This window comes from Sinohyriopsis cumingii, chromosome 6 (assembly GCF_028554795.1).
Source record: "Sinohyriopsis cumingii isolate HCF-2022 chromosome 6, ASM2855479v2, whole genome shotgun sequence".
Lineage (NCBI taxonomy): Eukaryota > Metazoa > Mollusca > Bivalvia > Unionida > Unionidae > Sinohyriopsis > Sinohyriopsis cumingii.
In genome coordinates this window covers 128,740,701-128,754,167 of record NC_142966.1, presented here as the reverse complement: position 1 = coordinate 128,754,167, position 13,467 = coordinate 128,740,701, and the positions used below count along the sequence as shown (strand labels likewise).

The following is a 13,467-nucleotide window of genomic DNA, read 5'->3' as shown; positions in this document are numbered from 1 at the left end:
ACACGAGAGGACTGCCTTGGATTGGGGTGTGTGAGTCAAATGGACCAAAATTACAGCTTATGTCTTAATCTGAGATAAGTAAATCTGCATATGGATCATCAAAACTGCTGGTTTCAGAAATCCACCAAATCAGGAAGACTTTATACTGGTCATTTTCACAGATTCACAAATAGTCTTAATATGACTACTGATCACAAGACCTTTCAAGGTTAACTGATCTATTTAATGAGCAAACTGTGTACCAGTCTATTCCCTGCATTTGACTTGGTGCAATGAATGTCACTGGCAGAAATAGTCACATGTTCTTTTGTGCATCAATTTAAATAAGGGTACTGATTTTCAATACAGTAAGCAAAGTAAGACCAATGCACTAATTTTAATACTGATGATATAAAGTGATTTAGTATATCAGGCCAATGCTAAACTAGGTCAATTGGAAACAGCTGTTCAAGCCAACTAATGAATATTACAGAACCAAACCAAGCAATATGTTTTAGTTTTAGACCACTGTTGATATAAAATATTAACTGTGTAGCAGTGTGAGATGAAAACTGGAAATATCTGGAACTTCTTGCAAGGTATGCAGCTGCCACTGAATAAAATGAGAAGTGTGTGTTCATCAATACAAGCTTGCAAATATTTAAGTAATCATCTGAAAAATGAATACCACTGCCCGAACTATGATCCAGAAAAGGATGTGATGTATGCTTTATTAACTAGTATTCAGAGAAATATGAAAGTGCACAGACCAGTAAAACTGAGGCAGGATCAATGAAAATGTTTCTGTGGATCCATGAAATATTTTTAAAAACAAAAATATGTTAAACCCTGCTCTCCATCTCATGAATCTCTACACTGCCATGTCAGTAACAATGCATCTGAAATTCGAGCTTGGTTGTTATTTGTGAGCAATGTTAATTGTTTCAGAGAACATGCCTCTAGTGTATCTGATGTAAAAACTTTAATGCAAAACTTCAACACTGATGAAAAAACACTGCAAAAATTATACCTTTGTCACACCAGGCTTATACAGGTAAGACAATAAACTACGAAGCCTGAATCCATTCACAAGGCTGATACTCACCTAAAGGCCACAAGCAAACCTTATGTCAGCTGACCAAGAAATCAGGGTTAGTATGACACTTTCATACATTTAGAGGTTTGTACATTTATTAGCAATATCAACCATAATGGATGGTGAATCAGCATCATATGTGCAAACTTGAAAGGCCAGGATGCCATTTGATTTAGTCAAGTTATGCATAATAGTTTTTGATAATTTATATCAAGGTTTATCTGGGCTTTTTACATAACGATATTAATACTGAAATGTTGATCAGCAGGAAGTTGTGCAAAAACTGAAAGGGCTTAATGCCATGACAGTTTCTGTCAAATCTGGTCAAATTCTGTCAGGCAGTATTTGAGAAGTCATTTTAAGTTTTATTGTATTTTTATGTTAAAAACGCTGTAGGAGTAATTTTAAAAGGACATAAATTATTTTGGTAACTATTTTGAAAACTGCCAACAAAACCACCTTAAACTGCTGTGGTATATCCTCAGTTCTTCAAGCATACACATAAAAAGCATCGTCATTCACAACTTTTAGTAACACAGTTTGTGATTGGCTGAAAAGAGCTACCAATCAAAAGTGTCAATATTTTCAATTATACACAGTTAACAAAAGATCATCAGCAAAGTGTGAGACAAGTTCTCTGTTGTTTTAACCTGTATCGCGGAATGGAAGGAATGGACCAATCTAGACGGTAACTTGACTGCTGAACATCATTATTGTTCATGTACAGATGTCTGGTTACTATATATAATTCAGGGTAATTCCAACAATCATCTCCTTGAATTTGAGGAATTGCCATGAATACAATTATTTTATATACAATTTTCATCCATTTTCTTATGTATAATTATGCCCTAATGGAATTTTAAAAAATGCACCATCTCTATAAATGAAATAGCATTATTGGCAAAGGCTGTAGCACAGCATGAAGACATTTTAAAGGCTATCATGCAGGACTCTTTTTGAGAAACTTGATCAATTCTGTTCGGCAGTGTTTGATTAGATAATTACAAGTTTTCTTGCTTTTAGTAAGAGATGCAATCTTTGATATCAGATCAACATCAATTGCATAAATTTAAAGGCACTGATTGCCAGGGTGGTTTTTTTCTTCTTCAAATTTGGTTAAATTTAGAAAAGCTGTTTTTGAGAAAAAGCTGTTTACAGTTGTTTGTCTTCTTTTCAGAAATGGTGACAAGCATCATTTGTAATAACCTGAAAGGCCTTCTTGAGAGAATGCTTTCTAATTGGTCAAAAATTCTGTTTAGCAGGTTTTGGAAGTGGTGAGATGACTTTCCAATTTTAATAATGCCACTAGTATCTGATGGTGAATGAATATCATTCAGACAAACTTGAAAGACCTTGATGACATGGTTCTTTGAATCATATTTGGTAAAATTTTGATTAACATGTTTGAGACGTTATATTTATTTTATACTCTCAGTAACTACAGCAATATTTAATGGTGGATCAGTGTTACCTGTGTAAATCTGAAAAGTTTTCATGCCAATCTTCTTTCAAATTTGGTTAAATTCTGTGTAGTATTTTCACAAAGTCAAAAATTGTTTACTCTGAAATAATGGACACCATATCTTAAAACAGAAAGACCATTATGCCAGGATAGTGTCAAATTTTGTCCAGTAAATTCTGAAAAGTTGTTTATTGGTGTTTTGATTGTTAGTAACAACTGCCTTCCTGATGGCACATTGGCATCATTTGTTAAATCTGAAAGGCTCAAATGCCAGGATAGTTTCTGCCAAGCTCAGTTCAAATTGGTCCAGTGTGTTTTTTAGATGCTGACATATACACAACAAAGGATGCATATTGGATGCTGCAAAATACCATTAACATATTAACATACCTAGACAATAGGTCTTACTTTGTGACTTACTTTGCTGGAGTACCATAACCCCTATATCTCGACATATGTTACAAGTTTTGTATTAAAAGATGAACTGAAATACCAGTTGCAGGGAAGATGGATGAACAAGAAAACATAAGTAAATCCAATATAACACTGCCTTCTCAATGCTGACATGTAACAGTTAAGCCATATGACAATTTATTTTCTTTGAAAAGAATAAAGACACAAATCAACAAGATAGTTGGCATGTGAAAGAAGCACCTGTTTCCTATTCAGCCACTTGCAGGCAAGGGTGAAGCTTGGTGGGCTGTGTGACGGATAATCTGATGGAAGTTGGAAGCTGAGGGATAATGGTGGCAGATACTTTATCTCATGACTCTTCTCCTCCTTGATTTCAATACTGTTCTCCTCATTTTCTGAAAAAGAGTATTAAATACTACAGGCCCATTCTGAAGTACAGATCCAAAAAGTGGACTGCATAAGTAATTTAAAAAAACATCAAATGGCACTCTGACAGTAATTTCAGTTTTCTTTTATAATACTTTCTCTTTTCTCCAAGAACGGGTTCATAAATCTCCATCATTACACAAGGTAAATGGTTAAGCCCTTATAATGCAAAATGTACAAACTTTTGCATCTTTAAGTATTACCTTTCAAGTAAACGTCTAATGCATTTGACATTTTTTAGATTCATAATCTGGATGTACACTCTCATACCAACATATGCTGCTATTTATACTCATCATTACTTTTAGTTTCTTTAACAACAGATTTAACAATGAAATGGTCAGGGAGATGAGGATACACTAGCAGCTGTCCTCCTCTACCATCCCCCTCCTTTGCCAGTGTCAGTATTTCCTCATCATATATACTGGTTAGTGCTAGCAGTTCATCTTCCTGTTCCTCTTGATCTGTCATAATATTCTGAAAAGGAAAAAAAATGAGGTAAAAATAACATGGGTTTTGATGGAACACAGTGTCACACCTTTATATGTCTTTTTGATTATGCTTATAGTTATACAAGCAGGACAGGACAGAAACTCGTAACGTATCAGAGTACAAACTTTAGACTTATATTATTGTACAGGCTGCAGAAGTTAAATACAGACACTGTTGCGGAACATACGTGACTTCCCAACTGTTTAATCTTACACCTTATATTGCTTCTACCGCTGGCAGAAAAATGACACACAAAGTGTATTGACCATCTTTAACTTGTGTTGGTGCACCTGATAACTAATTGCACACAAATCCAGTGTAACATCCTGGTGTTGCATGGGAATTCAAGCCTGTGCTCCTCCATTGCATGGATATTGATTTGTGATAGATTTACTCCAGGCTGGGTTATCAACTGCTAAGAGGCCTTCACTGTTGGAGTCAAACATGCACAAGGCTATCCTCTAACTGGGTTTGTACTATCAGTTGAAATCTCTGTGAGGCCTTCAGTGTTGGAGTCAAACATGCACAAGGTTATCCTCTAATTGGGTCTGTACTATCAAGTGAAATCTCTGTTAGGCCTTTAATGTTGGAGTCAAACATGCACAAGGTTATCCTCTAATTGGGTCTGTACTATCAAGTCAAATCTCTGTGAGGCCTTCAATGTTGGAGTTAAACATGCACAAGGTTATCCTCTAACTGGGTATGTATTATCAAGTGAAATCTCTGAGGCCTTCAATGTTGGAGTCAAACATGCACAAGGTTATCCTCTATCTGGGTCTATACTATCAAGTGAAATCTGCACTTGTTTAGAGAAGCACAAGAATTTCCTGAACTGCACCTGCCAGTATATGTTATTAAAATACAGTTCTTGATCAGGACAAATGTGCATAGAAATTACTTAAAATCTCAACTTGAATCAGGGTTCATCAAAGGCTGTGTCCTTGCACCAGTGACCATTAGGCATTACATGTTGTCTCTGGTGAAATAAAGTTCCCTCCATTGTGCCCATAAGGTGCAAAAAAGTCCCAAGATTTTTTATATAAAGAGATTGATATGGCTGAAATGAGTGTATCCATCCCATGCTATTGAACAGAGTGCTGCTTACTGAATAGAGTGTTCATTGTCAATGTGAAATGAGTGCATCCCATGCTCAACGTGAAATGAGTGCATCCCATGCTTATTGAATAGAGTGCTCATTGTCAACGTGAAATGAGTGCATCCCATGCTTATTGAATAGAGTGCTCATTGTCAACGTGAAATGAGTGCATCCCATGCTTATTGAATAGAGTGCTCATTGTCAACATGAAATGAGTGCATCCCATGCTTATTGAATAGAGTGCTCATTGTCAACGTGAAATGAGTGCATCCCATGCTTATTGAATAGTGCTCATTGTCAACGTGAAATGAGTGCATCCCATGCTTATTGAATAGAGTGCTCATTGTCAACATGAAATGAGTGAATCCCATGCTTATTGAATAGAGTGCTCATTGTCAAAGAAGCATAAAACAAAAAAAATTCATTTGCTGACAGAAATGTAATTTTGATTAATTCTTCAGTGAAAACACTGCATTTATTTCCAAATTAGTTTACAGGGAGGAGAAATGTATATTCAGATTTCCAAAATAAATTCATTATAGACGGGAATGATTACTCAAGGATGAGAATTCAAATCCCTGTATGGAAGGTTTGCAACAGCAGAGGCTGATTATTATCACAGACACTCTGGTCAGGGATTTATTATATTCATTTTTCCAGCAATATACTGTACACAGTATCATAAAAAGTCCTGCATCAAAGAAAAGGTTTTCTAAAAATGTCAATTATTTCCAGCTGCCTGTGTCACTTAATTCTCATACACCAGATTAGGGGCAATATATTTCCATATAGGAGATAGTTCCTCAGTAGTTGTGTGTAAAATTTGTTACGACGAGAACAAGAAATGATCAGAAAATATCCAAATGATTTGGTGACGATGGAGACACTAAAGAACCAGTCTAAGTATTCTAACTATACTGAACATTTGATTCTGTTTTTGAAAACTGTAATCAGTAATTTGTATGTGATATAACAGTACACCTTTTTTGCTTTTTATAAAATACAGCGCTCTAAATGAATAATCATTGACTTAAAAGATATAAGTCATCAGAATTGGTTTACATTGTTGTTTTACAATTTGTAATGAGAAATATTCCAAATTTGGCTAATTTCAATTTCATGTCCTTGTTATATCCAGGAAATGATTTTCCTTTCCCATTTGATGTTTTTTGGAATTGCCCATGGTGTTAATATATCATCTAATACAATGTGTGATGGATCATTTTTTTCTTCTTTTCCATTTTTTTCTTAAGTGTTTATTAACAGAAGAAATGTGATGTCAAACACACATTATTACTTAATGGCATATTCTCTTGAAGTGGCTCTTACTTACATAAGTGCCTACCTTAAAATCTTAATTTGACTAAATTAATAAGAACAGAGAAGTATGGAATTTAAAATGTAATGGTAAGGCAGCCCAATCCCCAACATTTCACAAATCTAGTCCAAAATTACACAGAAAACAAGTACTTTTCATTAAATTTTTTTGCTGCAGCTGACTGTTTGATCCATACTTTTTATTTCTTTTTTACTTTCCGTGATGGACTTTTTACTTCATCAAGAAGACATAAAAGTATGAATGTTAGTTCTAAAGAGCTGCAGAAATATGACATACGGGCACTCAACTCAAATACCACCAGTCAAATGGAACTTTTGCCAATTTTGTTTTCCTTTTGTTGGCATTAGTGTTATTTTCATCATACATGTTTCCTAAAAAAAATGATAATACAATTTTATTTTACTTCTTTTTACGAGTCAATCTACTTTTCTACAAATTCTCTACTGACAGTATAATCCAGTATCCTGCCTTGAAATTACAAATACTTAAACAGCAGCTATTATTATTATGGCATTGACTACTTTCATGATTTTATCACCAATTTAATTTAAACACCGATACAAATTAAGGCATAATTTATGTACCAATCAATCACTGGTGCTTACATACACAATAGCCCATGGTTTCTTTGAAGTATGTCTTTTCACAAGATAATTACAATGATAAGGATTGTTAATTAGTCTAACTGATTTCATGCCTGTTTACTTAATTCGAGCTATTCTGCAAATTGTCCATGGCTGACCAAAACTGAAACGTGGGAATGTCCTGGTGGAAACCGAGTCAAGTATTTGTGATGCATTACAGGGAGAAATGGTGCATCCTTTGAGAACTTCACATATCTTGGCAAGAAGCTTAAGTCTCTGAAAACCATGTTCGCAAATTTATAATTTAGTAGATATTTGTAAACACATAATGTGTAATTCTTGTATGGAACAGGATTCCTTAAGTTGCTTTGAATGAAGATAAGTAGAAACTTACCACTGCATCTGTCTGATCACAAACTGATCAAGGAATTTTCAACAGAGTCGCATATATCGTTAAATACAAGTAAGCTGCTGGCGAGCATAACTTCTTATATTTTGGGTTGAATGAATAGAAAAATATATCAGGAGTAAAGTGAATAAAAGATTTGGGATGAGTGCCGTCATGGACGGAACATAACTTAGCTCAAGGGTGTGTGGAACGGAGTGTTTAGAAGTAACTTACCGTATCTCAATTTGTAGTGTCCAGTATCACAACTGGTCACAGGAGTGATCTGTGGAACGTATCTCACTCGGTTTTTAAACTGTCGGCGATTGCTTTTATCAACATAAAACTTGCGTCAGCACATGTAATCTAGACAAGATGCCGAACAGAGCCTGTAATTTTGTATTAACGAGAACTGGGTGAACCTTGATTACTTCTACTGTACTGCTCTAGCGTGATATTGTTTACATGTATAACTAAATGTATGCAAGCTACATTAATACTGGTATTAAAAAGTGATTGTACTGTGCCTAAATCTAAAGAAAACTCATGAAGCCAGTACGCATGTTTGTCAGATGAAATGTTTCGCAACACTTCGTTCTTCAACCGGAATGCCCTCCACTACTTCTATAGCAGTATGCCTCGAATCACAGTCGGCGCAGTAATTTACAGGAAAAAAAGAGAAATAAAGAAAACAAAATCATATTGTCCGCTCAAACTTTATTCAACCAATAAAGAAACCGCAATCTTATTGTTGTTATCTTGCCTATTTATACAAGTATATTGTCTATAGACATTACAAAGAAGTTGCGAATGAAGAGAATAGTCGATGCCTTCATCACTTAATGCCTGTTTTGCAAATAAACAAAGTAGTCCAGCATCGACATTCGAGATTTGAGCCGGAGATTTGAGAAAACTCGGCATTTAGACTGGTAACTATTTCTGAAGTATTCTTTTTCTACGCACACACTGCGCTAGACAGTTAAAAGTGTGTGTGTGTGTGTGTGTGTGTGTGTGATTTGGAGTTTTAACGTTGCGTTTAACAAGTTTTCAGTCATATCATGCCCCACACACAAGGGCTGTTATCGCTGCTTACAATAGACCTGTCATACACTAACACTAACCTCTTAATGCTGAGCGCCAATTTATTAAAAAATTCCGCAACGACTATGAGAATACTGTATACAGATTTACATATCTGATTCAAAGGCTAGTCCTACATGTAAGACATCGATGCTGATATTTATGTTCTGGGCGTCAGGGTCTTACCGTCTAACTAGCGGCGCTTTGTAGCATGTTTTGATGTCGACAACATCGTAACGAAAGTCAAATTTTCAGGAACATCACACAACTGACAACCAATAAAGACGCTTTTTTACAAAGTAAAGTCATACTATTTTACTGTGTGTGTGTGTATGTGTGTGTGTGTGTGTGTGTTTATGTGTGTAACGTAGCTTTAACAATTTTTAAGTCAGATCGCTATGATGTCTACATTCTGGCAGATAGTACTAATATTAGTACCCTTACTCCTACCTCGTGGACAACAACAACAAATCAAGTTGAGGCTACGACATCGTAGCTATGTGTCTAGCAGACATGTAGCATGATGTTCCACCCAGTCACATTATCCTGACACCAGGCCGACCAGTCCAAACACTAACCGCTTAATGATGAGCGCCAAGCGAGGCAGCTGTTAGTACCATTTTTGTATGTCTTTGGTAAGACTCGGCCGGTGATCGAACCCACGACCTCCCGCATCCGAGGCGGACGCTTTAACCACTAGGCCACTGGAGCGGTCATAATATTTTAGTCAGACTTTACTTACTCTGATGTATTTTCTCTAATAAATTCGAATTCTCACAAAAGAAATGGACATGTTTTCAAGTTTCGTTTATTTCGTTTCGTTAAAGAAATATATCCCGCACACGAACCTGCTTGAACATACTTCGACATATCTCGACTACCGTCGCATTTTAACAAATTCAAATGTATGTAAACGGAACATGAACATGCTTCCATTTACTAGTGTCAAACTTTGATTCAACCAGGATAAAAACAGCACAATAAGTATATTAATTACATACCAATTTGTGGAAGATTGTCCATATGGGCTGCCAAATGTGAGAAATTCCTGAAACTTATGACTACTCGTTCCGATGTCAACCGACATCGGAACACGCTATACAAGGCCATTATTTGGGTAGTAAGACGTAGCACTAAAACATAAATAACGTGTTACGTCTTACCATGTAGGACTAATTCAGAGGCAAATTTACACATTTTGCAAATGGCGGAATTTGTGGTAGTTCCAGTTTTCTTGAAACATATTATAAGGCATCCTGGCTCGCAAGAACAAATAACAGACATTAAAATCCAAATAAAAGCGATTTACTTTATTTTAGCTGAATCAAAAGATGTAGTTATCTCAATGCTTCTCTGTTCCAATTGTCCAATCCTCTATATTGGTCAGAAGAAATAACACATTTCATATGTACATATCCAGCACAAGCAATTTCAAATAAAATATGACAACAATATTATTACAACAATCTGCTTATTGATAAATTAGATTATTATCAGCTACATACAAAAAAGGTTTTCCAGTGCAGACATGTTCTGAAACTTTATGTAAATCAATTACTAGTGTGTTCACGCATGTTCAAAGTGCTATAAAGGCAGATAATTTCGCCTACACACACACACACACACACACACACACACACACACACATACATACATACATTCATGGTCTTACACTAAATAACTGAAAAGAGCGAAAACCATAAAGTTTTAGAAAATTCAACAAATAATTTATTTTCCTAAAGTGACAATTTATATTTCAAAAAACATACAAAAACCAAAAACAAAAACATAGAGTATTGTGAATTATTAGTCCTTAACATTTTATCAGAAGTCCCAAAGTATTGAGTATTCATGATCAATTCAAGTGGTGTTCCGAATGAATTCAAAATGTGAATGTGCTGATGTACCAATAGCTTGGAATAGTGTTGATGTGCTAACAGTGTTGATTGATGTATCACAGTGATGTAACCCAAAATGTTTCTAAATGAATTCAAAATAATCCCCAGACAGTGATTGTGTCATGAAGTCAAAGAACAGTTTGCAATTCCAGTGAATAATTTAAATAAGTAAATCCTCTCGAATATTAACTGAAACACAAAAAAATTGATTCCTCTTAAATCTGTGTCATCTTAAGAGAATTTTCCATTAAAATCGTAAACAAGGTCAGGTCTGTTTACCTAAAGTTTAGCAAGCTACATGGAAAAGGGCAAGTAGGTCATGTTTTTCCCAGGGGGACACCAATGTCCTAAATTCGGATCCAAGTAAACATGATTACTTCCAAATAATAACAATCATTTCAAGTCCACTGGATCCAGCTACACAAAAAGATCAACATTCATAGATCTGATTGTTGAAAAAGAAGATGTACAGAAGCCCGGTCGCAGAATAATTCTCCTCCGCTTGCTACACTTTCAGTGATATAACACTTACTGCAATTGCTCACAACTCCTAATTGAGAACATGAAACTAGGAAAGAAAAGGAATCTTACTGGATACGCCGCTTTAGAACATTGAAACCAAGCGGTTTAAACCAAGATTACTAGAAAAAGACAATCATGCACAAATAAAATTATCTTTTGCAGCGTGACACATTTTCATTTAAAAATTTCTCTAAATTTGCTTTATAGCCTATGGCTACTATAACAAGGAAATATCCGGGATATAATCTGAGCTTACATAAATATTCATAAAATAACAGATGTGGTTATGGTTCATCAATTTCAAGGTCAATACAAATATTTTCCAGTTTCAGCAACCGTCTGAAATAACTAGTTGAAACATAATAAAGTTAAAAGGTTGAATTCCTGTATAAACAACCATGTAAAGTTTCGCAAACTTAACCGTTTTTCTGTTTTATTTATATGTCTATGTTTTGTATTTGCCTTTGAAAAAGACTCATTAAAGAGTCGAAAGCGCTTAGGCTAGCTAGATACTAGTTTCGCACTGTTTGTTGTCAGGTTATATATATATATATATATATATATATATATATATATATATATATATATATATATATATATATATATCAACACACACACAAATAAAATTTGATCTGAATGATTATCTTTTTCAATCAATAAAAACTATTCATTCATTCATTCGTTCATTTGTTCGTTCATTCATTCATTCATTCATTCATTCATAAATGCAGTTTGCGTAACTACGTATGTATTGCTAACAAAGTATATATAGTACCTACCGAGCATCTTAGTTCCCACTTTACGTATTATGGCTGATACGACTCTTTGGTCTTAAACTAAAGAACAGAAAGAAGCCAAACCAACACGTTTAGTAAAATAAACTTTTCATTTAATTCTTTATGTTATAAGGTAAAAATATAAGAGGAACATTCAGTGTTGTGAATTAAATTATAAAAAAAATCCTAAATGTTCCAGCACACGTGCAAAAGTATATAAATCCAGTGGTGTTTTGAAAGAATGTGCTGATGTACTAATAGTCTTGAAAGTGCCGATGTACCAATATTCTTGATGTATCGTACTGATATAATCCAGAATGTCTTATAGTGAAATTACAATAATCCCAAAGTATTGTTTTAGCCCCAAATGTCAATGAGCATTTTATAATTCCAATGAATAATTTGAATAAATCATTTATCTAAAATTATATCTGAACAAAACTAAAAGTGATTCCATAAAGACTGATGTTAAAATAGAAATGAATAATTGTTGACTTTGTCTGCTGCATTTACAGACTGTCACCTGATTGAAGACACTTCAAATTGCTCCGAACGCAGGTAATTTCCAACAGAAATTATGATCATTGTATAAAAAGGACAAGAGTAAACACGCCTAAATGAATACAACAACTAAAAATTAATGACATTAGTTAAATGAGTATAGAAATAAATGCTGAACACTATTAAATTATATAAAGCATTTCGTATATTTAATACATCTTTGGAACAAGTCAAATAAGTGAATATTAACGTTCTGTGTCAAATCAGATGATCCGTATAAGAAATTGTTTGTAGTCGGTGATATATAGAGATAATTCAGATTTTGAGCCAGCTTTCTATGCTGTTCAATATAATATTTGAAAGTAAATATGTAACGGTATGCAATTCTACCACATCATCACAAGCAAGCAATGGATTGTCTTTCACGTGGTGAAAATATTAATCAATTTGTACCTCACTACAGTTGTTGTTAATTGTAGCGTGCAGAGACGATGACATTATTTTACCAACAAAACAAAACAAAAAAAAGGCACTTGTTTGATATTAGCCCTGTTTTACATCTGAAGATTTAATAATTAGTTTCATCGTTTGTTGAATATTGGAATGAATTCCATATATGAACAGAAGAGTGGAAATAATATTAATTACTTATTTCGAGTCTGGCATTAATTCAATTAAAATTATTCCCATTTCTTAAATTATAACTGTTTGTCTTACAAACCAACAGTGATTGAAGATCAGGAAGATAAGAAGGAGAGGAACCATGTGCAATTTTATGCAAGTAACGTAGTTTATGAAACTTTCGTTTTACGACACGAACCACTTTTAGTAAGACCTATCAAAATTCTCCCCGCTTCTAATGTGAGTTTTCTTTGTATAAAGTCTTCAACCAAACAGATATCCCATACAATATAGGTCTATTCTGTTAAGGGACTGACGTATATAAAACGTATACTTTGTAACGTTTTTCGGTTAAATTTATATTTAAGATTTAAGTAGTTTCAAGGCAGTTATCACGTTTGAGATGGACATACATATGTCATCAGTATCTTTGACCCAGTTACCTTAGACTAGTTAAAGATCCGCTGATATGTTTATGGAACTCAAATCAGAGAAGATTTCGCTTTGACTTTTAGTTCAGGAAATACAGTCTATAGCTTACGTGAGAATAAGATTGCTTCAGTTTTGGTTAGTGTTGCGATGCTATACTTTTAAAATAAGTAACAGAAAAGTGTGAAAAGCAACAACGTTTGTAAAATTTAACTTATCAAGAATACAAAATGAAAAATAAAATAGAACTTACGGTATTGCGAATGAATCCCAACATAATCATAGAAATACATACACAAGTCGTAATAATTTAAAGTTTTAAATAAACTTTAATAGAAATCCAAATAAACGACAACGCTGAATG

The 13,467-nt window shown here is 34.2% G+C and overlaps 1 protein-coding gene across 2 annotated transcripts in view; it reads right to left on the bottom strand.

Moving 5' to 3' along the window:
* Positions 1–7,879, bottom strand: part of LOC149797940 (E3 ubiquitin-protein ligase RNF14-like) — a 62,675-nt gene extending 54,796 nt beyond the window's left edge. For both annotated transcript variants that reach the window (XM_089962998.1, XM_089962999.1), the window contains exons 1-3: positions 7,514–7,879; positions 3,683–3,857; positions 3,195–3,349 (exon numbers count right to left, since the gene is read on the bottom strand). In XM_089962998.1, the coding sequence (XP_089819124.1) occupies positions 3,195–3,349; positions 3,683–3,851 (324 nt within the window). In that variant the 5' untranslated portion in view covers positions 3,852–3,857; positions 7,514–7,879. The remainder of the gene's footprint in view (positions 1–3,194; positions 3,350–3,682; positions 3,858–7,513) is intronic.
* Between the last annotated feature and the right edge of the window lie 5,588 nt (positions 7,880–13,467).